General features: G+C 40.6%; 1 protein-coding gene across 1 annotated transcript in view; it reads right to left on the bottom strand.

The window, feature by feature from the left end:
- Positions 1–27,439, bottom strand: part of PDZD3 (PDZ domain containing 3) — a 316,510-nt gene that overhangs the window by 149,830 nt on the left and 139,241 nt on the right. The window contains exon 2 of the mRNA XM_044079455.1: positions 9,379–9,406. Coding sequence (XP_043935390.1) covers positions 9,379–9,406 — 28 coding nt within the window. The remainder of the gene's footprint in view (positions 1–9,378; positions 9,407–27,439) is intronic.

The raw sequence follows: 27,439 nt of genomic DNA, 5'->3' as shown, positions 1-27,439 counted from the left end.
GTGGACAAACTCAGCAGGAGTATCCTAATGCCTCATGAGTGGTCTCTCAATCCATCAGTAGCAGAAAAGATATTCCACCACTGGGACCAACCTTTCTGCGATCTATTTGCATCCCCCCTGAACAACAAGTGCAGCAGCTACTTTGCCCTGATCCCCCCTCTGGGGGGAGTCACAGAGAGATGCTGCCATGCACGATTTGCCCCCTGGTCTACTCTATGCATTTCCCCCATTTCCTCTAATATCCCAGTTTCTGAAGAAAGCCAGCAGGGCAAAGAACAGAATAATTCTCATTGCTCCATTCTGGCTTCGGTAGATATGGTTTTCCCTTCTTTGGCCTCATCTAATTCGGAAACCTTGGACAAAGGACCCAGCTCCAAACCTATTGTCCCTTCTGGACAGACTAGTTCATCTGAGTCTTCAGACTCTCAAGCTCACTGCATGGCTTCTCCAGTTCTGAGGATTGCCAGGCATTCTTCTCTCACTTCCCCAAGTCAAGGACTCATTCTGACCTACAACAAACCTTTGACTTGGAGACTGTACTTTAACAAGTGGCAACAATTTTCTAAATGGGTGTCAGGGACTAACCTTGACCCATATTCAGCATCACTCAATAAAGTCCTGGAATTCTTGACATTGCTTTTTGAAGCAGGAGCATCTTCCTCAACTATTCCAGTGCATCTAGCTGCAATTTCTAACTTTCATACTGGTTTAAATGGTACTTCCTTAATGTTCCACAAACTTTGCAAAGCCTTTCTGAAAGGAACTTTAATGCTCAGACGTCTGTATAAAGAACCCTCTGCCCCTTGGGACTTGTATCTCGTACTTCAGTCTCTAATTCATTCCCCTTTTGAACCTTCTGCAAATTGAGATCTGAAGTTCTTGTCCTGGAAAACTTTATTCTTGATAGCTATTACTTCTGCCAGGAGGATATCTGAGATACAAGCCTTATCATGTAAACCTTCCTATCTATTTTTTCATAAACACAGGGTCTCCTTGTAAACACATTCTTCCTTTTTACTAACGATAGTATCCAAAACCAATGTCAACCAGACTATACAACTCACAGCTTTCTTTCCCACCCTCTCAAATAAAGGTGAACACAGTCTACATTTACTAGATGTGCATAGACAATTACATTTTTACCTTCACAGAACAAGGAAATCATAAAATCAGATCAGTTGTTTGTTTCCTTTTCTTCAGTTGTTATGGGAAAACCAGTTTGTAAAGTTCCTCTGGCTAAATGGCTTAGGGACTGTATAACTTTCATTTATAACAAAAGGAAACTGCAACTACCAAGACCTGTTAAAGCACATTCAACAACAGCAGTACCCATGTCCGCAGTTTTTCACAATAGAGCTTCTATAGATGATATTTGTGCAGCAGCTACATGGGCATCTCCTCATACGTTTATTACTCATTACAAGCTGGATCTGGTCTCAAGGAGATGAGCATCATTTGGGTCGATGCTCAGGAATATTCTTTCTACCCCCAAAATGTAGGTAGCTGGGGACTCAGTCCTACAGTCAAGGATTAAGTGAAGATTGGCAACATCAGATAAAGAAATTATGTCTTACCATAATGTTCCATCTGTGTTGTTGATCTTCACTTATCCTTGACATTTCCACCCTCCATCCCCCTGCCCTTCGGCTTCTTGGTGGATCGGATCTTTTTCAAACTATTGGATTTCCTTTTTAGAAAGGCAGATATTGTCTTTGGTCTGTTATTTCATGTCTGTCACTTGTTGTGTCTTTCGGCTTTTCCCAGTTAGGGGTTGCCACAGCGGAACTCCGGTCCGCTAATGATTGGCATTAGATTTTTACGTGCCGAGTTGCCAGCTCTGATGCACAATCTTCAACGAAGGTATGCCCATTCACGCATGTCTCCACACAGAAGACGCTTTAGCTGAGAATCGAACAGGACAACGTCTTACTGTGAGGTGATAATGCTACCACAGCACCACCACCGCAGCTATTGTATGCAAACTCAGTCTGAAGTAATCTTGTGAAGAGCATTCTGGGTAGACCTTTTGGGAGCGTGCGAGCTGGAATAATGGCTGAATTGGTTCTGCGATTCGGAACCGAACCCACAGTCTAGGATAAGTGAAGATTGACAACACAGATGGAATGTTATGGTAAGACATAACTTCTTTTTATGTGTTCTTGACATGGAGGCCAAGATTCACCTTTTGAGATTCACACTTGAGGTGAAGCTCTTGGTATGCATATCTTGAACATATAATAAAGTGGCTATGATTGCTAACCCACTTATAATGCCCTATATTTAATATAGTATAATCAACACTGGATCTAGATTGTCACTGTCAAAGTGATACCCCAACCACAAGTGCAAAAAAATGGGGAAAAGGGCGGTTTTGGACAGATGGATGGCTGGAGGGTGGCATTTAATTTTCCAGTAATGCAGGCATCCTTGAGAGGAATTTGCCTGTTTGATGTCCAGCAGCCATGTGTCTACTTATTTCTCCAAGAGCAGTTAGCGACATATAACAAGCTGCTCGTTTTTATATACCAAAACCAGTATTTAGTTTTCCAGCTTCATTAGGAATGATTCTGGCTTCACTGGCTTCCCCAAGGCCACCAGAATAAAAAAAATGTCATTCTCATCTTCAAGAGGTTGAGGCACAATCTCACCTGGAAGTGGCTCCACATCCTGTAGACTAGGAAAACACCAAGGTGATTTTCAAAGTCACAAATGATGCATCTATTGTGACAGACTGTACCACTACTGGCACATATAGCAAAACATTCATCCCGTGGTTGGTAAGACAAATCCAGTGGCCTAGGAAGTGGTGTCAAGGATCAAAAGCATGAATCAGATCCATAGAGAATGATGGTTCAATGTTCACTGACACTGCACCATCCAGTGAAGTACCCACCAGTGGAGACACTGTAACAACAGAGTGGAAACACATTCACCATAAGGTCAGTCAGAAACAGAAGTATAGAGGCCATGACATATTCTGCATTGCTAATCAAAAGGCCATATTACATACCTATTTCATTATTTGCCAACAAAGGAAAGACCAACACTGGAGGATGTCCAACGCTCTCTCAGTGGAGGATGTCTTCTGCAGTGGAAGCAGGAAGAACTTCTTCCAGTTGATAGTTTCCCCATTGATCATAGCCAAGGTAAAGCACAAATCAGGACTACAAAGAAGAAATCTAGCAATGTGCCAACATCAATGAGTTACTCATATCTATCTGTATATAAGCATATCAGGAGGTTCTGCTTAGGTGTTACACCACTGCCAACAATTTGGTTAAAATAGTATGGGAACTGAGGAAAGGCCAAGAGGAATACTTTTTCTTGGGATTGCACTGACATCAGGGCAAAATGCAGAAAAGTTATATGATCATTACAAGTGCTCGGAAAAATCCATCATGTCCAGTGACACCATTAAGAAACCAAGAGAACCTCACAGTCAAGATGTTATGGATGAAATGATTTGAAGTAAACAATGGGGTAAACTTCAAAGCGAATTTGGAACATGCAAGGGCTACAAGTGAAACCTATCATAGGCAAAAGTTTCATTGTTCCCTTATAGAGAAGGACCTGAGTCACTGCCAGCAACATCTTTGATACCAGACGGGGTTCCAGATGAAGCCTTTTTAAGAAAAAAACTCTAAGAAAAGAGCATTTAATAACATTTAGAACCCACCTGTCCTCCATGAGCAATCTTGATCAGTGAGCAGGACTTTGTGTCATGATTGTCTGGGGAGCAAGCCTCTTAGGGGTTCACTCAGATGATGGTGGGGAAGTAACACCACCTTGTTCTTGACTGATACTTTTGTCTGCGCCTGTGCTGAAGACTCTTCCTTCTAAGTTCTAGGGAAGGTCTAATGGGGAGATGTGGATATCAGAAAGACTGTATGTAATGTCAGGGGTAAACAATGTTCCTCTTCTAGTAACCCTTAATAATGTCCTCTGAAAATTCTCTGAAGAGAACCTTCTCTTGTCTTTAAAAAGATGCATTTCAGATAACTTTTCATAGCCCATCATGAATGAAAGAAGGCTACAACCAGCTCATCCTATGCAGGCAAGCATCTATAACAGCACCCCTTGCCACAGTGTCAGTGGAATAAATCATACAGCAAACATTGTGGAATCCTAATGCAGAAGCCATGGAGGACATTCTTCTTGATTGATTATTTGCCCTCTGAGTTACTGTGGAAAAAATAAGTCACAATGAAGGAGTGAAGCTGGGACATCTGACACAGGAATTTGAGAGCATACAGGTACAGGGTGCTGGATAACTATGATTTTTAGCCAAAACTCTACAAGGCCATGGAATCTCTGTCTAACAGAAATGTGGCTAAGTGCTGGGAACTTTGGAAATCTTGGTGATCCAAGAAAATAACTGCTATATCCTATGTTTACAGACCTGCACAGGCTATCATCCTTATTGGTGGCTGAAGGCCCAAAACCTGTTTCTTGTTGGCTGAAGAACCATCATCTATAGCTTTCAGGCTGCAAAAAGAGCATCCTATAATACTCATTCCAATAGTGGAATGACCCAAGGGTTCTTCTCTTTTTTTTCTTTTCTTTTTCCCAAGAAAGTTGTTTAGTTTTTTTTTTATATGAAAAAGAAAGAAAAGGCTAATCTGTGTTAGACTTAAGAAATGTTAGCCTCCCCAAATATGTCAGCAAAGGAAAATGTATTAATCATGTCCATCTCTGATACCTCTGGATGGGATGACTTAGAGGGTGGGGGCAGTGAATGTCTTCATCAGTTATCCCCCAAAGGGAAAGATCAACATCCCCTATATGGCTGTACAGGTGGAATACATGTTGTAGACAGGGGGTCAGGTGACCAGACCTTAGCTAATGGGTTGATGCACACAATGAATGGGGCAGATTAGTCAGAGGCCTATGTTAGGCCTAGCACTGGAATCAACAAGTACTTTTGGGCAGTTCCCTCTCACAGCTATAGACCATCTTTCACCGAGTGTTATAGGGATGACAGAAGTCCAACAAAGGGGTGGAAGTGGCTAAAGCTTGTTGGGATAAAGTAGAACATGTGGTAGTTTGTTCAACCTTCAGCAATAAGTTCATCTCAAGCAGAAAGCAAAATTAATGACACCCCATGATCTGATTTTAATTTTGAAAGCGTGACACAAAGATTCAATGACAGTTTGTCAAAACTGGAAGAAAGATCATGTATTTATGTATAGATAAGGAGTGAGAATTCATACCACTGGGTTCACTCAAAAGATGGGGAATTGTGAAGCTTCATCTTTGATCTTGATCATAGTCATTGATGTTGACGAGTATGACAGTGACCCTTTCCTCAATAAACAGAAAGATCATTGCTTGTACTACAGCTTGTTGACTTAGTGCAAGGCAAAGTCTTATTCTTGGCCTGGCCTCATGATCCCTTACCTCACTTTTCTCTGTTGTCTTCCTAGTCTTGTGCTAGTGACCTTCAAATCACTCCCTGCCTAGACATCCTCTGTTATAACTGAAGCAAGCTTCAAACTTCTGTCTGCAAAGGCTGAAAACTGCTGGATTAAAGCACTAGGACTTTGTACACCTCTACATATCAAGCTTTAGGCCAAGACAAAAGATGTAGCTCCTGCTATAGTCTTGACTAGTGACCTGTTTATTTACAGGAGCATTAAGTTTCAAACCGTTTGGCAAAAGACATGGATATTCTAGTTTTGGATGGAATCAAGTTTAAGTGGTTAGAAAGGGATGGGAATCCTGGGATGAGATGTATACTGTTGTACCAGTGCAGGTATGCTTCACTGTGTGTGTGTGTGTGCGTGTGTGCGTGTGTGTGTGTGTGTGTGTGCGTGTGTGTGTGCGTGTGTATGTGTGTGTGTGTGTGTGTGTGTGTGTGTGTGTGTGTGTGTGTGTGTGTGTGTGTGTGTGTGTGTGTGTGTGTGTGTGCATTTGTTTATTTCATGCTATGTAGGTTTTAGGAAAGAGGACGTAAAGATATACCCACTACAAAGGGTCCATAAAGTAAACTGAGACATTGAATATCTTTCTACACCATCTCTTAGCCTTGTGAGCCGTTCAAAGGAACTACAACCTGTTCTATGAGCTACTATCTGTTGATTTTAGTTATGAAATTATCCTTCCACTTGACATTCACGGGTTCTCCTACATCCCTTTGTCTCTCCTACCTCAAAAGGGCAAAATGAAATGAGAGAATCATTGTAGTCTGACACTACAGCTCATAGGGCTGGGGCAATGAGTTGCAAATAAGCTTTATGCAACCTTCTTGTGTTGAATTCTCAATGTTTCCACTTTAAGGTATGAAACCTTGAAGATGTAATTTTTCAAGAAAGCTCACATGTGAAAAGAGACATTTGCATCACATAAGCTTACCTGCTTAACTAATGAATAACCAACACAAATAAAAGAAACGCACAAATCTAAGCACAAAGTCCATGCCTGAGTAGTTTGACCACTTAATTGTATTGCTTTATTCAGTCATATAAAATAAACTGAGCACTGTGTCATGTTGCCATGTAGATGTACATTCTTTAAAGGGCTTAATGATAAGAATAGCAAGCACAAGAAAAAAGCGCTGCTTTTTGAAAAAAGAAGCATAACACAGCACAGTACACAAACACACAGCACATTACACAAGCACAGTACAGTACACAAACACACAGCACATTACATAAAAAAACAGCACAGTACACAAACACACAGCACATTACACAATTACAGTACAGTACACAAACACACAGCACATTACACAAACACAGCACAGTACACAAACACACAGCACATTACACAAACACAGTACAGTACACAAACACACAGCACATTACACAAACACAGTACAGTACACAAACACACAGCACATTACACAAACATAGTACAGTACAAAAACACACAGCACATTACACAAACACAGTACAGTACAAAAACACACAGCACATTACACAAGCACAGTACAGTACACAAACACACAGCACATTACACAAACACAGTACAGTACACAAACACACAGCACATTACACAAACACAGTACAGTACACAAACACACAGCACATTACACAAACACAGTACAGTACACAAACACACAGCACATTACACAAACACAGTACAGTACACAAACAAAGCACATTACACAAACACAGTACAGTACACAAACACACAGCACATTACACAAACACAGTACAGTACACAAACACACAGCACATTACACAAACACAGTACAGTACACAAACACACAGCACATTACACAAACACAGTACAGTACACAAACACACAGCACATTACACAAACACAGTACAGTACACAAACACACAGCACATTACACAAACACAGTACAGTACACAAACACACAGCACATTACACAAGCACAGTACAGTACACAAACACACAGCACATTACACAAGCACAGTACAGTACATAAACACACAGCACATTACACAAACACAGTACAGTACACAAACACACAGCACATTACACAAACACAGTACAGTACACAAACACACAGCACATTACACAAACACAGCACAGTACACAAACACACAGCACATGACACAAACACAGTAGCTCAACATCCTTCTCACAAGAAGGAGATAGTCATTTTATTGATATTAGGGTTACATCTACTGAAGGAAGATAAAGTCATGAAATAGTGACCAATATCACTGAATAACTTTGCACACATTTTAAATAAAGGAGAATGAAAACAGGTACTTACCGGGTTAATTCTAATGTGTCTTAATTGTATTGCTTTATTCAGTCATATAAAATAAACTGAGCACTGTGTCATGTTGCCATGTAGATGTACATTCTTTAAAGGGCTTAATGGTAAGAATAGCAAGCACAAGAAAAAAGCGCTGCTTTTTGAAAAAAGAAGCATAATACAGCACAGTACACAAACACACAGCACATTACACAAGCACAGTACAGTACACAAACACACAGCACATTACATAAAAAAACAGCACAGTACACAAACACACAGCACATTACACAAACACAGTACAGTACACAAACACACAGCACATTACACAAACACAGCACAGTACACAAACACACAGCACCTTACACAAACACAGTACAGTACACAAACACGCAGCACATTACACAAACACAGTACAGTACACAAACACACAGCACATTACACAAACACAGTACAGTACACAAACACACAGCACATTACACAAACACAGTACAGTACACAAACACACAGCACATTACACAAGCACAGCACAGTACACAAACACACAGCACATTACACAAACACAGTACAGTACACAAATACACAGCACATTACACAACCACAGTACAGTACACAAACACACAGCACATTACACAAACACAGTACAGTACACAAACACACAGCACATTACACAAACACAGTACAGTACACAAACACATAGCACATTACACAAACACAGTACAGTACACAAACACAGCACATTACACAAGCACAGTACAGTACACAAACACACAGCACATTACACAAACACAGTACAGTACACAAACACACAGCACATTACAGAAGCACAGTACAGTACACAAACACACAGCACATTACACAAACACAGTACAGCACACAAACACACAGCACATTACACAAACACAGTACAGTACACAAACACACAGCACATTACACAAACACAGTACAGTACACAAACACACAGCACATTACACAAACACAGTACAGTACACAAACACACAGCACATTACACAAACACAGTACAGTACACAAACACACAGCACATTACACAAACACAGTACAGTACACAAACACACAGCACATTATACAAGCACAGTACAGTACACAAACACACAGCACATTACACAAACACAGTACAGTACACAAACACACAGCACATTACACAAACACAGTACAATACACAAACACACAGCACATTACACAAACACAGTACAGTACACAAACACACAGCACATTACACAAACACAGTACAGTACACAAACACACAGCACATTACACAAGCACAGTACAGTACACAAACACACAGCACATTACACAAGCACAGTACAGTACACAAACACACAGCACATTACACAAGCACAGTACAGTACATAAACACACAGCACATTACACAAACACAGTACAGTACACAAACACACAGCACATTACACAAACACAGTACAGTACACAAACACACAGCACATTACACAAACACAGTACAGTACACAAACACACAGCACATTACACAAACACAGCACAGTACACAAACACACAGCACATTACACAAACACAGTAGCTCAACATCCTTCTCACAAGAAGGAGATAGTCATTTTATTGATATTAGGGTTACATCTACTGAAGGAAGATAAAGTCATGAAATAGTGACCAATATCACTGAATAACTTTGCACACATTTTAAATAAAGGAGAATGAAAACAGGTACTTACCGGGTTAATTCTAATGTGTCTTCCAACCCTGTGAAGATTAAGGAAATCCTGTTACATACAGCAATGGACAATGGGGTAAAACTTGTTTTGCTAGAATGATTTATACAAATCACCCATTACTGAGCAGTTCTCTTTGTATACCCCTTCATATTTATTGGGAGTATATCCCAAGAACAGCATTGTTCTTTTATCCCATGGCTAGCTGTTCTCCTCATTGTCGGTCTCTTACAGTGGAACAGTAGTTAAACAAAGCATATATGCTCACACAGGCAACCATGTGTGCTATCACTCTCTCTTTCTTTCCTGTTTATGTACCATGTGGTACATCGGGCAATGAGCACCTGTCAGCACTCATTGTTTCTGCAGCAGTTATGGTTTTTATGGGCTTAGGTTGCTTGCCCAAGGCCCAACCCTCCTCAAAAGGTACACCACACACATTCACACCTAGGGCCAATTTAGTGTCTCCAATCCACCTACTGCATGTCTTTGGAATGTGGAAGGAAACTGGAGCACCCAGTGGAAACCCACATGAATGCAGGGAGGATATGCAGACTCCACACAGAAAGCACTCCAGCTAAGAACCGAACCGGAGAACCTCTTGCTGTGAAGTGACAATGCTAACCAGTACACCACTCCGCTGCCCACGAGTGAACATGTCAATAAAATATAAAAGCATAAACGCCAGTAGGATCCAATGAAGGTTTAAAACAACAAAACACTTCTAGATTAATCACTTTCATCCATTAAAATGGGACTTCATCAGAATGAAGACATGAAATAAAAAAGCTGTTTTTATGCAAGTACATGTGTTTTTTCTATTGGGTAAAAACAAGATTAATTAAATAAATTAACAATTTAATAACTGAAAGCCTTAAAACTACTTCAAAACAAGATCAATTGTGAACTCATAAAAATAGCTAAAATAAGTGAAAAACGTATTATAAAATGTAGAATATAAAAGGATAAAATTAACTCATGCATAAGATGAATTATGCAAAAACAGGTTACATTACAGTTTGTCTGCTCTTTCATCTAATATTGGTTTTATAGACATGTGTTCATTTAAGCCTGATGGAAAAGTGGCTTTGAGTCTAAACTGCCACAATAGTTATTTTTTTATAAGACATCTCTTCCAGTCACCTTCCCTGGGATTACTATTAATACTGTCTAAAATCCCAAAAGAGAATTTCTTAAAATTAGGGCAAATAATAGAATGCTTATATAAAGGGCATTTGATTCTTTGTGAGTTGTAATATCATAAATGTGTTTTAGTGCTTTCTCAGTTTAACAAATGTAAAATGCTGGACACTGGTCACACTTGGCTAAATAGACTACTCTGGTTGTCCCACAATTCCTTTTTTGGAACACCAAAGTACTGCCGAGTGTGTTTTTAAGGATAAAACACGTGCCTTGAAGATATACAAACACTGCTTACAACATACATAAGAAACAGTTCCCCTGCTGGTAAGTGTGGACCCAAAAGTTTTGTTTTCAAAAAGTTGCTTAACATTTTTTCCATTTTTAAAAGTGATTATAGGTTCAGCTCCTACCATGTTATGTATCTTCTTATTGACCTTAAAAATATTACAGTTGTGTTTGACAATGTCCCTAATTTCACTAGAGAAGTGGTTGTGTTCGAATACTAAAGCTTTCTCATATTTTACTTCTTGGTTGCTGTCAAGTATTTTAGTGAGATCCAAGTCTAATAGTGGCTTATATTTAGTCCCCGAACCATCATACACTTACTTAATCTGGTCATGCACTAGTTTTTCATGGTAGCCCCAACTCATCCAACACATCTTGATGTTGTGTTGTCATTCTAGCTACGTGAATAGCTTGTCCCTTGACCAAGCTTTTCTTTTGTGATTTGGGTGACTGCTAGAATAGTGTAAATAAGAATTGCAGAATGTCTCTTTTCTATAAATATTGTATTTAAATCCCTCTGCAGTGTCTGAAATAAGGATATCCAGGTAGCTTATGTTATCCCTATTCCAACTGTGTGTAAATTTAAAATAATCAGTACTCTTATTTAAATAGTACAAAAAAAGTCCAATGTCCCCCTCCCATAGGATGAAAATATCATCCAAAAAAATCTAACATATAGATGGAGGTTTTTGCAAAAATACTAAGTACGTGTTCCTATTCTCATCCCAAAAGAACAATATTAGCAAAAACTGTGGCGCATGCTGCACCCATTGCTACACCTCTTATTTGTCAGAAGTATTCCCCCTCAAAGAAAATGAAATTGTTCTCCAAAATCAAGGACATTAGTTCTACTACTTTAGAGATGCTGTCTTTTGATAGAAAAGATTACTTGTGAAGGGTATTATGGAACAGTTCCAAACCTTCATTTTTTGGAATCACAGTAAATAAATCGACACCGTCTATTGTCAAAAAAATAAGATCCTTTTCCCACAACCTTTATTCTAAATGTCCTAAAAAATCCCATGAGTCCTTAATAAGGTGGGAATTTTTTTCTATAACTTTTTTCACCCATTTGTCTACTAGAACTGCCATAGGACAAGTTTTTTATCCTTGCACAAAGACAATGGGTCTGAAGGGGGACATTCCTTATGGATTTTTGAAATCCCAAAAATGGTGGGAATGATGGGGTTAGGTTCAGATAAAATTTATAGTCTCAGCATCAATATGTTGATCCAGTACGTATTCTTCTAGTATGAATCAATTTGTCAGTATGTAATATTAATCTGTTTTTTGATATGGGGGTGTAGGCGTCAGCATTGTGTAAACCACCTGTCATGACACTGCAGTAATCTTGTGCCCCAAATAGGACCACACTTCCCCCTTTAGCAGGCTTCATGATTTTGATGTTTGCATCTTTTTTTTAAAATCTCTAACAGTTCATTTTCTTTTTTAATAAGATTATAAACCACTCTTTTATTCCATGAATACATTTTATACATGTCTTTCATAACTGCTTTTTCAAGAAGTTGGATAACAGAGTGGAGAGGGGATTAAAAGTGCTATTTTGAGATGCCACCTGTTGGCTGTATCAAACTGGGTGTTGTTGGTTTTGTCATGAAAAAATATGTTAAAAATTCAACTTTCTAGTGAATAGTTTTAACTGAACCATTGAATCTGCTATATCTACCCTCCTAGTGGGAACATATTTAAAACCTTTTAAAAAGAAAGTAAAATACTCTCTTGTAATTGGGAAGTCTGTGTAATTATAAATATTGAAGCCTTTAAATTAACTCATAATGCCATCATGAGCAAATGTTATCTCCTGTTCTTCCCTCCGTACTTGTAATTGTTCTGTTGCGGGGGTTGTTGGTGAGTCAAGTCCCGCTATGAATTTTCTTGCTTGCCCTTCCTTATTTGTGTGGGACTTTTTAAACAAAAAGCTTCATAAACTTTTTTGTTAAAAAAACTGACTGCACCCAAAAAATTTGCTTCTCTATTTTTGGTGTTACAGTACATGTGTATGTTTATAGACTTTAATGGGGCACCTTTGCACACGTGCAATTGGGCACCTATTAAAATCTATGGATGCAACAGAAACTTTTCCTGTGCTAATGCCACTGCGGTTAAAGTTCACTATTTTTCCCAGTAACATCAGTGCAAGGAAATTATTTTTATACATTAAGGAGATGACAGAAATGTTCCCTGATGGGAGAAAGTACTGTTCGATTTTCCTCTGAAATTGCATCACCTTGGATTTGGGAGGCCACATTTGCTATAACTGAATGTATAATGTACATACCAGATTTATCAGACTACCATCCCTAAGGTGGTACAACCTTAGAGTTGGAAAAATTAAGTAGGGGTTATTTGGGCACAGACACCCACATGGGGTGAAGGTAGCTTCCCCAACAAAACTGCCTTGTCTCATTTGTTGCTGTTTAGGATGTACAGTTTTATCAAAGATCAGATTCACTACTGCTCTGGGCATGTAAGGTTGAAACAAGCAGCTAGTTAACCACAGTCTGTTTCTTTCTGCTGTTGTTACAACCATTTTAAATTCCATCACTGATTCTTACAAAGTCTATTTCATCTGTTCGTCACACTCTGCAAAACAAATGCTGCCTCACATTGTCTCCAGGCATGTCACCTTCTTTCTCCAAACTGTTTCCTCTTTTGTGTCACATTCGTCTGATTTCTCTGACTAACCTTTGATGATTTCCTTGGGGTGTTTTTTCCGTCTCCCTCTCTCAGTTCTTTCCTCTGTGGCATATGACTTTGGATGTGGACCTTGCACTACACTCTTTTTCTGATCTTTTTCTGTCTTATCTGTCTTTATGTAGAAAGTCTTTTCAGAACTACGTACAACCCTCCAGTGACTGTCTCACCAGCTGTTCAGCTGTACTTCAGTTTATAGGAACTTTGTATTGCAGTGTTTTCCATTTCACTATATTAGATTCTCACATTGCTTGCTTAGTTCTCTGTCATACGATATGACCACCCCCATTTCCATTTACACTTTGGCATTTACTATTTCTTTACAGCTGATAAGCTCATGCCCTTGTATTTTGCTTTACATTGATTGCTACTTTACATTTTTTTTCAGAATAAAAATAAGCTGACATATTACTATTAGTTTGCTTTTATAAAGTCCCTCTATATTGCTTACACCCCCATTTGTATATTAACCCTTTTGCAAAGCTTTCTGTACTCTGAGAAATGAAAAGCTACTCCTTTCAGACTGTCTGCATTATCACTTATAAAAGCTTTTAAAAAAGTCCACCCAAGCACTGAAACTTGTGGAAATCTATTGCTATCCTTTTTTTTTCCACAGAATTGGTTCTGTTTATAAGTACCTGGTTTCTAGTTGTCAAGTCTATGTTTCATCAAGATGCCAGTGTTATCCAATTAGCTTGCCAGCTGTTCATGTAATGGTATGTCAAATAGATAAACCATATCCAACACATCCCTCGTCTGCAGTATTGGCCATGCAGTTAGAAGACTTAGAATCATCTGCTGTGACCTGTTACTGTAAACCTATGCTGTCTTGTGGCATACAGATCACAAGTGAAGTGATTTCCTGTATATAACTGACTCCATAATTTTCCCAATGACTATGCAAGCAATAATGCCCAACTGTGCTCCTTAGTGAGCGTAAAATAATAGTGGCAATTAGCTTTCTTTCAGTCTGAGTTCCACAGCAGCATAATATGCTGCCATGAAGAGGCAGACTTGTTTTTCAGTGGGCATTACCTGTACATTAACACCCTGCTGGAGTTCATTCGCTAGTCATGGTGCTGATGTACAGGTTGCCCATTCTCTAAAGGTAAAGTAAGAAGACAGCAGTTGCTTTTTTTCTGTCTTGCTTCCACTCGTTGGAGGATGAAATCACACCTTTCTTTCCCTCTCTAGTTTTCATGAATTTACATAACTTAATTTTATGTAAAAATAGAGCTTTAAACACAGAATTACTGCCTGCCTAGTTTCTGTCTGCCTTCACAATGATGCAAAATTGGAATGCAAGCTCTGACTATAGTGTAATAAACAATCCAAAATCTGAAAATGACCATAGTCACAGCTTAAACTTATTTTAAAGTTTACTGAACTGTAGCTTGTCCTTCATCTTCTCCCTGCTTTGCTGAGCCAAAGATTTGTTTATTTATTTTGATATTTGTTTAACTGTGCAATTCCCACTGGGTCAACTGATATTTTACTGGGGTTATCATCGTGGAAAGATTCACATTAAAAATATAAATAACGACAACACAAATAATACAAATAAGCAGCAACCAACAAAATAAAATATAAAAAGTCTTTAAAGACATCCTCAGAAACTTATTCTGGTCTGTACTACTTGCCATGGTTCTACATACAATCGAGTCCAGGATGAATCTGTATTGCTTGCAATTTCCGGACCAAGTACAAAAATCGCACTGTAATTACATTGTGTAAATGTAATGGTTTCCCACTATGTGGCACTATGTTCATCTAAATTCTGACAATTCATTAATGCATATTAAACAAATAATCTGAGAAGCACTGATATATAGTACTAACTGTGCACTGCTAAATACCCAAATTACATTTAGATGAGAATATGCAGTTTTTATTAGCTCCATGTATGACAGAGTCCAAAGTATAATTCCAACTACTTAGCTGCCAGGAAGAATTGATTTCTTTAATCAAAACCACCAGTCATATTAAATACATGTATATACCTTATTTTAGTGTGCTGGGCAAACAAATAAAATGCATACATTGTACAACCCTGCAGAATGATACTTAATCATAACTTACAACAGTGTAGCAAATGTACAAATTTATGGCAAGTCCTGACTATGCAAGGCAAGGGTGGGAGGTTGGCATAATGGTTAAGGTGTTTACCTTACAAACTTAAGGTGCAGGGTTTGATTCTCATATGGGATAATTGTCTAAGCTTAAAATGTCCCAGAAGGGCAGTTAGCCTAGTACTAATCTATGAACCTTTGAACATAAGTGATGTGGAAGTCAGGAGTGTCATGGGAAGGTTAGGACCTTCAATAAAATTTCAGTTCAGATAAAGCTAACCCAAGGGAAATCTATTACATTATTCAAGTCTGTGTGTTGCAACTGGACAGATTTTGTATTATGCAGATTAGTAAACATTAAGACACCAAATATGCAGTGCAAAGTCAGCAAATAACAGCAGTAAAACTAGGACATACACCACAGCAGTGAACTCTGTAAAATACAGAAAGACTACAGACAGCAAGGGTGCTGAGGCTCCTACTTGGGCTGCACACAGTTATGTAATGAATGGGGAAATATGTTTCTAGTTGCTGTGTTACTTAATTCCATAAACATTCACACAGAGTATAAGGAACTATTGTAGACATGCGCACTTCTTATCATTCTGTCCGGTGCTGACTTCCATCTATTGCTGGGAGACCCCCCCCCCCCCACTGCAGAGGGCAAGTGGACACTGTCTACTAGCCTACCATATATGGCCTGAGCTAGTAACTATTCAAGATTGCCTGTGACACAGATGGACACCCTTCTTCTTCTTCTTCCTCCTTGGCTGCACTGCACAAAAAATTGGGCAAGAATGAGCAAATAAGTACTGATGATTCTTTCACAGGTTTATAGGTGTTTACTAACCACAAGGGCCTTTTCAAGCCTAGCCATGCATCACAAATCTCTGACAAGTTCTGATGCTCTTAATAAGTGTAAGCATGGGCCTGGGAGATGAACCATGCACAGGTTACCTGTGTCCATTACAGACATAGGTGCCAAACCAGGGATGAATTTCTGGTTTCCCAGCCAATTGTCCAAGTTGCACCTGAAATGGGTTAGGGAAGAACTCTGCTTCACATGGATGGGGAGCCTGTTCCACAGATATGGTAGTCTCTGGGATACATACCTATCTCTCCAGCATGTCCGATTTATATCACAGGCAAGGTACTTCTGGTGCTGTTTGTTTTGTGGATATGCAAGAGGTTCTTCAGAGTGGAGTCTGATAATGTCCTGTATGCCAGGCACAGATCTCCCCTCAAAAGCCTGTAGGAGACAGAATACAGTGATAGGGGCTTTAGGCAGTCTGCACAGGGCATTTTACTTATGCCGTGTATTCTTTTAGTGAGGAACCTCTGTGGACATTCCAATTGTTGAATATGCTTGTTTAGGTACATACCAAAGTGGGTATTATAATCAAATACAGTGGAAAAATGACTTCCTTGGACTTAGATGCTATACCTTTGTTTATAAGTTGCACAACATAGAATGATTTCCTCACCACAGTAGACATATGATGGTCAAAGGCTAGATTACTATCTATGTGTGTCCCTAAGTCCCTGACTTCTGTGTCAACCCTAAGGGGTGTTTTTTCAATATGATAGTTACCAGGGATGGATGACTTCCCAAAGGATACTATTATGCATTTCCTGGCATTTAGTTTTAGTGCATGGCTTTGACACCAGTTATTTGTCTGTGTCAGCCCCTCCTGGAGAACATTTGTGTCAGTGTGAGATTCAGTGACAGCTTCTAATTTGCAATCATCTGCAAATTTAGTCAGCCAGAGACCACTAACATTGGCCTTGATGTCTGAGAAGTAAATGCCAAAAAGCAGCAGTCCAAGGACTGATCCCTGAGGGACTTCACTGGTGACTGTCCTCTTTGTAGAGGTGAACTTCCCAATTCTAACTTCCTAGGTCCTGTCTGTGAGCCAATTGGCTAGCCGCTAGGTGACATACAGGTTTGTACCTAACCTCTTGAGTTTGTCAACAATGCCTGAGTGGGCTATTCTGTCAAATGCCTTGGCCAGGTCAAAGTAGGCAGTGTGAACAATTTTGCCCTCATCTGTTGCTTTGGTGATCTTCTCAAAGAAGTCCACCAGCTTGAGTAGGCATGATCTGCCTTTGATGAAACCAAACTGGGTTAGGTCCAGTTTCTGGAGGTTTACTATATCTCTGTTGATCATCTCCATGATAATTCTTTCCATGGCTTTACATATAAGACTGGTAAGACTTATGTTTCTGTAGTTTCCAGGGTCTGAAGATGGCCCACCTTTCTGCAGAGGGATGACTGTTGCTTTTCTCCATTCATGAGGCACAAAATCTGATTGGAGGCTACAGTTAAATAGTAATTCCACAGGCCCTGATAGGTCACGAGTCATGCTATTTAGAAGGCATCCTGGGATATTGTTTGTGCCCACTGATGCAGTGTTCTTGTTCTTAGAGAGACCATTAAGGACCTGTTCCCTAGTGACAGTAGGGGGGGTTATATTTGATGATATTTCCTGAGGGAAGGTTGAGAGAGGGTAAAGTTGGAGCTGTATTTATCAGGCAGGAGGTTTGCTATGTCTTCTGGCTCAGTATAGGTAGCTCCATTTGCAATGAGCTCTGCACACAATTGTGTATTACCTTTGAGGTTGCGGACATAGCTAAAGAATGGCTTGTGGTTGTTCTTGGCTGGGAGGCCAAACTTACCTCAAATTCAGCTTTGATAGACTTTATTTGTCCTCCAAGGTGTTTGTTTAGCTTAATGAGAGTGCTTTTATCATGCTGGGTGCTGCACCTCCTAATTTTTGCCATGGTTTTCTTCCTCCTGTTATACAGCCTAATGATTTTGTGATTCCACCAGGGTGCTTGTTTTTTGAGTTAGACCTGTACTTCTTCCTGGTGGGTACAGCTGCCTCAATGCAGCTATTAACATGCTTGTACAGGGTTTCTGTGAACAGTTCTGCATAGACAGCAGTGTTTATGGGGTCTTCAAATTTTGCCAGGTTTTCACTTAATAGCAGGTGGTCAGCCGTAGAATAGTTCCTGAATATTCCAGGTTTTATTTTTACATCAAAGGAGACCATTTTTTGGTCTGACCTTACCAGGTAAGGCATTACATAGGGGATGTGCAGCATTGTCCCATATTAGTGAGGACCATATCCAGTATGGTTGCACCCCTGGTTGGTGTACTGACTATCTGGTCCAGGGAATTTGTGTTTACAAAATCCAGGAATCTCTGTGCATATATGTTTCGTGTCATATACTGTAGGATTCCCAGTTAATAGTAGGGTAATTAAAGTCACCCATGAATATGGTATTGGGTTGTATGGTTACTGTTTCTAATATTTAAATACATGATATGGGTTTCCTGGGTCATAGAGGGGTACCTATAGCTTGCAAGGAAGTGGTATTGGATTTTGCTTACAGTGAGTTGAACATGGAGCAGCTCAAGTGTGTTGTCCTTTTTGACCAGCCTTGAAGTATATTTATCTTTGATGTAAATAGAGACACCTCCACCTTTAGTCACTGCCTGTGAAGTAGCTGGTCTAAATGTGTGGAAGACATTATAACCTAGCACTGCTGATATGCTCTCCGTGGCTTTAAACCATGTCTCAGTGATTGCACAGATGTCGGCTCAGCATTCTCTAGGGTAGAGAGAGCTTTTAGAGAGTGGAGTATTTTGTTTAAACTCCTAGCACTGAGCAGTATTACCTTTAGATTTGTCTTAGTTTTGATTTGCTATGTCAGAAGTACTTTCAGTTTGGCATTGCCTAAATAAGGCAATATGGGTGAAGACAGTGTTTTAGCTAATATTCAAAAGCCTAGAGGGGAGAGGTGTGGACCATCCCTGACCAAAGCAGCCTGGTCTGTTGACCATCTCCTTCCATGCTGACAAATATTGCACCCCCTTAGAGTGACACCAGAAACTAAGCCAATTATTAAAGTCAATCATCTTTTGTTCATACTGTGGCATCATCTTGGAGAAGGTAAAATTCTGCTCAATGGTAGGGTCATACCAGCGTGAGACACATATTCTGAGATCTCCATGATGTCTCTCGTCATATAGTCTAGGGAAGTACATCTCAGGTCATTTACTCCCACATGGACTATGACTGAGTCATATTAGTAATTGTGGTCCAGTGACCTGAGTGCCTGCATAATGTGGCAGATTCTAGCCCCTGATAAGCAGCTGACTGTGACTTTCTCCTTACTCAGCCTGGTGAGAGGGACATCAGTGTGTCTCACAATGGAGTCTCCAATGACTAGAATGTTAGATTGCGTGTGGCTTGCCATATTGATTTAGAGGTAGAGGCTCCATGAGATGGAGCTCTATGTGTTGATGTGGGTGTTGTTTTGAAAGAGTGCATTTGAGGCTGCTGAGGGTATTTGTTATGTGTATTTTGTCTAGGAGGTCTTTGTGGTTTAGGAAGGTTACATTTAAGTGCCTCACCATATGTGGGTAGATATGTCTGCTTTGATTTGTGCATGATGGGTGCAGCATGTGTACTACTGACAACCTTATTGACATTAGGGGTACTTTTATGTGAGAGCTTTGCCTCCAGTCACATTGTGTAAATACATCCCTCACATACCATAACAGTTTGTTTGAGAATTAACTGGTTGTCAGTAAACATGAGGCAATTTCTGCATTGCCTCAGGATGCCCATATCTAACAATCCAGTAACAGAGACAGTAGAAAAGTCCATATCCATGGCAACAGACCCTTTTTTATTGCTTAGACAGTTGGAGTGAGAATATCAATCACTGTCATCAGTATCCAGTTTGCAACTATGGGGACAGCGCTTGTCACTGCAAACTAGTTGTCCTGTGAGCAACTAGGTACTGCAGAAATTTCATAGGTTCATAGGTTCATAGGTTCATACTAGGCTATCCACCCTATGGCATTTATAAGCCTAGCCAGAATGTGTTTGGCTTTCGCCACCCATTTTAAATTTATTTTGCTATGCCCTTTTTCGAGGTTAGTATACTGTGCCTCTGTCTAACAGTGACACAGAAGTGATACCTGGGGTAAACATATGATCTCCCATCCACTCATCAAGATTCCTCTTCAAGAGAGTCAATGAGGGACTCTGCCTAACCTGGACTGGGATTTTATTCCAAAGTGAAGGGAGCCTCTGGGTTATGAATCTGTCCCTCCAGCATGTCCTATTTATTTCAGTGCTGAGGTTCAAGTCTCTCGAGCGCATAGCTCGATGGGATTTGGATTTTCTGAGGTGCAGCATGTCCATTAATTCTGGGTTGGACATGGCTTTATATGTCAGGCACAGATCGCCTCTGAACAGGTGGTATGCCACTGAGTAGAGCTGGAGTTTCTTTAACCGGGCAGCATATGGCATCTGTTTGAGCCCTTTGATCCTCTTGGTGAGGTACTTTTGGGGTCTTTCCAGTTGCTGCAGGTGTCTGGTAAGGTACATCCCAAAAGGGGCATTGTACTCAATTATGGGCCTGATGAGGGATGAGAAAAGAGGCACGATGACCTCCCCTGATCTAGATGTGAATCCCTTCATGATTAGGCGGTCTATATAAAATGTTTTTCTAACCACTTTGGCCGCGTGGTTGTCAAATGAGAGATTGCTATCAACTTGGGTCCCCAGGTCCCTAATTACTTCTTCTGTACTTAATGGATTACCACCTATGTGGTAATTTGTGGGCACTTTGTTTTTGCCAAAGGGGATGACTATACACTTTTTGGCATTTAGCTTGAGGCCATGGCTCTGGCACCAGTTGTCTGTTTCTATGAGGCCCTTTTGGAGGATGCTTGTGTTGGCTGGAGAGTCGATTATGGTGCCCAGTTTGCAGTCATCTGTGAACTTGGTCAGCCACAGTCCTTCCGTGTTGGCCTGTACCTCCGAGAAATATATACCGAACAAGAGAGGTCCCAGGACTGAGCCTTGTGGGACACCACTTGTAACTGGTTTGGAGTCTGACATGGCTCCAGCAATTCTAACCATGTGGGTTGTGTCCTTGAGCCAGTTTGCAATCCATCTAGTGACATAGGGGTTTATATTTAAGCTGGTGAGCTTATCTATAATGCCCGAGTGGGGTATTGTATCAAAGGCTTTTGCGAGGTCCATGTAGGCTGTGTGAACCACCTTCCCCTCGTCAATGGCCTTGGTGACTGTTTCAAAGAAATCAACCAGGTTTAAGAGGCAGGATCTGCCCTTAACAAAGCCGAACTGGGTAGGATCCAGTGTCTGTAGGTCCCCAATATCTTTATTTATGAGGTCCATGATGATCCTTTCCATAGCTTTTCAGACCAAGCTAGTCAGGCTTATGGGGCGATAGTTTCCAGGATCCGTTGAGGCACCACCTTTATGGAGAGGGACCACTGTTGCTGTACGCCACTCTTTGGGCACATATCCTGTAGTAAGGCTGAGATTGAACAATAGTTTTATGTTTGGGTTTAGCTCTTCTTGGAGTTCATGTAGGACGCAGCCTGGGACACCGTCTGGTCCTACTGATGCTGTGTTTTTTGCTTTGGAGAGGGCGGCTCTTACCTGAGCATCTGAGATGTCAGGGGGGCAGCACTCTGCTGGGATAGATATTTGCCCTTTTGGTGGGGAGGGGGGGAGAAGTTTGTGCTGAACCTGTCAACCAGGATGTTGGCAATGTCTGTGGGTTCAGTGTATTTTTTGTCATTTTGGACTAATTCTGAGCATATCTGGGAATTACCACCCAGGTTCCTAACATAACTAAAGAAAGCCTTGTGATTATCCTTAGTGTCCTGTGCAATTTTTCTCTCTAAGCTGGCCTTAGACAATTTTATGAGTGCCCGTAGTTTTTTGGCAATACTGATCAGTGATGCCTTCCCTTTTTGGGATTTTGCTCTATCATTTAGTAGCTTCCTCCTTCTATTGTATAGTTTGTTTATGGCTGGGGTCCACCAGACAGGATGTCTGCCTTTGGAGGACTGGGTCTTGGTTTTATTTGGGATCGCATGATCCATGCATTCCTGAAGGTGTTCATAGAATGCGTTTATAAAGGATTCTGCGGTCTGGGCCGTTTCCACAGGCCTGGGGGCTTTGAAGGATTCCACCTCGGTTTTGAGGAGTGTGAAATTTGCTTTAGAGAAGTTTTTCACTGTGGTTTTCTGGGCAGGGGGTGGGGTCGGGATGTGAATATCCAGTGAGATTAGTTTATGGTCTGATCTTACCAGTGAGGGATACACTTCTGGTCTGGAGCATAGAGTCCCCATGTTGGTGATGATCAGGTCCAGTATGTTTTCCCCTCTTGTGGGAGTGGTAACAAGTTGCTCCATAGCATTTGAGTTTATAAATTCTAGGAACCTTTGGGCTAGGGTGTTGGAGACCTTCATATTTTCCAGTGTTCTCAGGAAGGCCGAGTGGGGTTCCTGGGTTTGGGAGGGTGGTCTGTAGCAGGCTATAAACTGAAAGGCAGTTTCAACCACTGTTAGTTGCACATGGATAGTCTCTGATGCTTCGTGCTTTGCCACCAACCTGGAGGTGTGGGTATCTTTGATGAATATCGATACTCCCCCTCCTTTTGTGGTTCGGTCCAAGTTTTGGGGCCGAAAAGCATGGTATGAGGTATAACCTGGTAGTGCTGGGGTGCTCTCGGGAGCCCTGAACCAGGTTTTTGTTACTGCACAGATATCGATGTTCTCCATGCTAAGGAGAGTTTCGAGTGCGTGCATCTTGAGGTTTAGACTTCTGGCATTGAGTAGCATTACTCTTAGTTTCTTATCCCTTGTGATACCTATGGAGGTGGGTTTGTCTTTTGAGCCTTGCCTAAAAAAGGCACTATGGGGGTAGCAAGAGCCTTTGCCAATATCCAAAAGCCCAGGAGTGACAGGTGCAAGCCGTCCCTAGCGAAGCATCGTGGCTTGTTGAGCATATCATCCCAAGCTGACAGGCATTGGATCCCCTTTGAATGACACCAGTACTTAAGCCAATTGTTGAAATTGATCATCTTGTCTTCATATTGTGGCATCATTCTTGGTGAGGGTAAGATGCTACTCAAGGTCAGGGTCATACCGGCCTGGGCTACATGCTCAGAGAGCTCCTTTATGTCTCTTTTCATGTAGTCCAGGGAGGTACATCTCAGGTCATTCACACCAGCATGGACAATGACTGAGTCGTATTTGTACTTGCCTTGGAGTGACCTGAGTGCTTGTGTTATGTGGCGGATCCTAGTGCCCTACAGGCTGCTCATCGTGACCCTCTCCTTGTTCAGCCTGGTGAGCGGGACATCAGTGTACCTGACGATAGAGTCACCTATTGCAAGTGTATCAGGTGTGTTGTTTAGTCTTAAGGGATGTGACTGTTCGGCACACTGGCTTTGTGAGATATGTGTTGCACGTGTTTTGTTTTGGGGTAGCGGTTGCTTGGGTGTCTGCTTTGGAGGTCTCTGCTGCTTAGGCAGATCTTTATTTAGAGCCTCTGAGTATGTTTTTGTATGATTATGTGTTTGGTTTGCTGTCGTGGTAGATCTATGTGAGACTGGAATTGTAGTGAGTGTGGTTTCCTTCTCCTCCTGACTGGTTATGCCAGTACTGAGTTGAGAGAGCTTAGCCATCTCTCACATGTGTTGGAATTTGTTGGGAGGAGGAGAGGGTTGTCTGTGTACATGAGGCAGTTGTAACATTGCCTCAAGATTCCCAGATTCACCAGCTGGACCGGAGAGGAGATTGACAAATGACCTTTGGACATGCTAGAATAATATTGGGAATTCCTTAATAATTGAAAACAAGGGCCAGTGGGGAGTGAGGGTGTAGTGCTTTTAATTTTTAGTGCTGACTTATATAATTGCTTTAGTGAGCAAGTGCCAGGTAACTTAAGTGCAATGTGTTACAGGTAACTTAAATGCAAAAACGACAAACAGTAACTTTCTTTCAAGTGAAACAAGGAAATAAGTACAGTAAGCAATTCAGATATCACTAGTGATCCACAGAAGCGCTGAGAATTGTGCTTTTACAGGAAAAACATCACTGAAAACGTCGGAGTCTATACAGAGCACTGCCAAACACTTGAGGGGAAACTAATATGTAGACCTCCAAGGATGAAGTATTTAGGCAGATATTCTGAAGTTAGACACAAACCAAGCAGTACTTACTGAAAACAAAGAATTAGCTTGTCAAGAATGATGAGAAGAGGGGAGTCACATGAATGGCTACTGCCTGGCTACTACTAATGCTGGTCTCACCACAGCTTTTTTCTTTTGGGATACAATGCTTCTTTGCTTCTTTTCTCCCCAGAGGCAAAATGTTAGCACCAATTCCAAGATGAGAAGGAGGCCACAACCTGTTTGGTGATCCACAGTCCCAGATGATGCAAGGGTCTATAGGCTTATACCCTTTTCCTGGTAGATGCCTTGAATAGCAACCAGACCAATCAAGAACATTAAGCACAGACACTCACTCTCCAAACAGAAACAGTCGGGAATCAATTCACTCTGCTTCTCCTGTCACCAGGACCAGAATATAAGCACAGATTCCACCTATAAAGCAGTTATTAGCTTTCTGGTGATCAGCAGTTTCCAGGAAATAATGTTCCTGTACTCCTTCTCTCACCAGGAGAAAAGAGAAGCACTAATTCCAAGATGACTACTGAGAGGCAGAATGTGGGCTCTCTAACTGGTGGTCTTGCAACAGATGTTTAAAGGTAAGACGAAAAATGGTTTATTCTAAACACTGCAGTGTACACTAAGCAGTTAGATATGAAAGTAGGTAACTTAAGTTTTAGCTGTCTAAGTGGAGAGCCACTATTTTTAAAAGAGCAAGATAGATTGAAAGGGGGTGGGCACTTTTGTATTCTAGTACCATGGAATACAGTGGGATGGCCAATAAATTTAAATAGCTGAAGGGGAGTGATTTCACAAAATGATAATGTTGTGCTTACTCTCACCAGCCAATGAAAGGAGAGAGGGAACGAGATATATGGTCAAATTAACATAAGGGGCAGGTAAGTAGAAAGACAGTGGTATTTAAGAACACAACAGTAACAGGTTGGGAGAGTGGGAAAAAATTCAAAATTCTCTCTGTCTCACAAGAGACACAGCTGTGGTCTCTTTTCAAGTTTTAATATGCAATTAAAAGCAGAATACAAGTAAAACAAAGTGTAAAGAAAACAAATTACAGTATACAAAATAGAAAAAGGCAGTAAAGTAATACAAAGTACAAGAAATCAAAAGCAAACTAACCTTTCCCTCATAGCAAACTGTGGCAGAGTCTGGGTGAGCTTTTTACAGTAAAACATTGAAATGTTTTATTTTACCCCTTAAATAGAAGGTTGAGTTCCTAGCACCACCCCCTCAGTTCACAGATGATTAGCCTTAACTGACTTTTCTAACTTCCATGTGACTCCTTAATTGGCCTGTTCTAATTTCTGTCTGACTCACAAGGAACAGAGCAAATTCAAAATTCTCTGACTCACAAGAGACACATCTGTGGTCTCTTTTCAAGTTTTAATATGCAGTTCAAAGCAGAATACAAGTAAAACACAGTGTAAAGAATACAAATCACAGTATACAAAATAGAAAAAGACAATAAAGTAATACAAAGTATAAGAAATCAAAAGCAAACTAACCTTTCCCTCACAGCAAGCTGTGGCAGAGTCTGGGAGAGCTTTTCCAGTAAACCCATAGATGACAATTTCCCCCATGTGGGGGTGACTTCTATAACTGATGTTATATATTGCAGTGTACATGCAAAACATGAGGTCTAGTTACCTCATACCCTCCTTTGAAGTGGTTCTGTGTCCTCTTCCTCTTTATATATGTTTTATTTAGTGCAACAGCATAATCTGCTGTTACTTTAAATAATACTGTAAGTTATTATCTTTGTGTTTGTAATTTTGTTATTTGCTGTGTTGTTCTCTACTATGGACCACTCTAAAAAGTTTTAACTTCATTACATTACAAATTAGTCTACAGGTTTTGCAATAACATGCATTTTCTGAACAATAACAAGTACGAAACCCAAATGTCTGTCATTACTGACCGACTGTGATCCCAAGTGAAAATAAAAAATTGTATGAGGAACAGGGCAAACATATGACATAAAATCAAGGGCATTGGTCAAACTCTGGGACATTGAGAGGCATGTGACAGCCTAGAGGCTTCTGGTCATTTTCTTTCAGGGTAGAGGATTCTTTGTGTGCCTCTCTTGTCTCTCTTTCACCTGCTTGATAGTTGCATTACAATGTTTACATGCCCTTTTTTGTCTCTCTGACCTGCTTGATAGTTGCATTACAGCATTTACATGCCATTTTCATCTCTCTCATCTCCTTGATAGTTGCATTACGGTGTTTACATGCCCGTCTCTCTCTCTCTCTCTTTCTCTCTCATCTCCTTGATAATTGCATTACAGTGTTTACATGCCCTTTTCATGTCTCTCTCACTCTTTCACCTGCTTGTTAGTTGAATTACAGTGTTTACATGCCCATCTCATCTCTCTCTCTCTTTCACCTGCTTGATAGTTGCATTACAGCATTTACATGCCCTTCTCATCTCTCTCTCGCCTCCTTGATAGTTGCATTACAGTGTTTACATGTCCTTTTCATGTCTCTCTCTCTCTCTCACCTGATTGATAGTTGCATTACAGCATTTATATGCCCTTCTCATCTCTCTCAACTTCTTGATAGTTGCATTACGTTTACTTGCCCATCCCTCCCTACTCTCTCTCTCTCTTTCACCTGCTTGATAGTTGCAGTACAGTGTTTACATCCCCGTCTCTCTCTCTCTTTCTCTCTCATCTCCTTGATAATTGCATTACAGTGTTTACATGCCCTTCTCATGTCTCTCTCACTCTTTCACCTGCTTGTTAGTTGAATTACAGTGTTTACATGCCCGTCTCATCTCTCTCTCTCTCTCTTTCACCTGCTTGATAGTTGCATTACAGCATT

This window comes from Protopterus annectens, chromosome 8.part0 (genome assembly GCF_019279795.1).
Source record: "Protopterus annectens isolate FY-2018-M chromosome 8.part0, PAN1.0, whole genome shotgun sequence".
NCBI classification, from domain to species: Eukaryota; Metazoa; Chordata; order Ceratodontiformes; family Protopteridae; genus Protopterus; species Protopterus annectens.
Note: the sequence above shows the minus strand (reverse complement) of the source record. Positions and strands in the feature narration are given on the sequence as shown.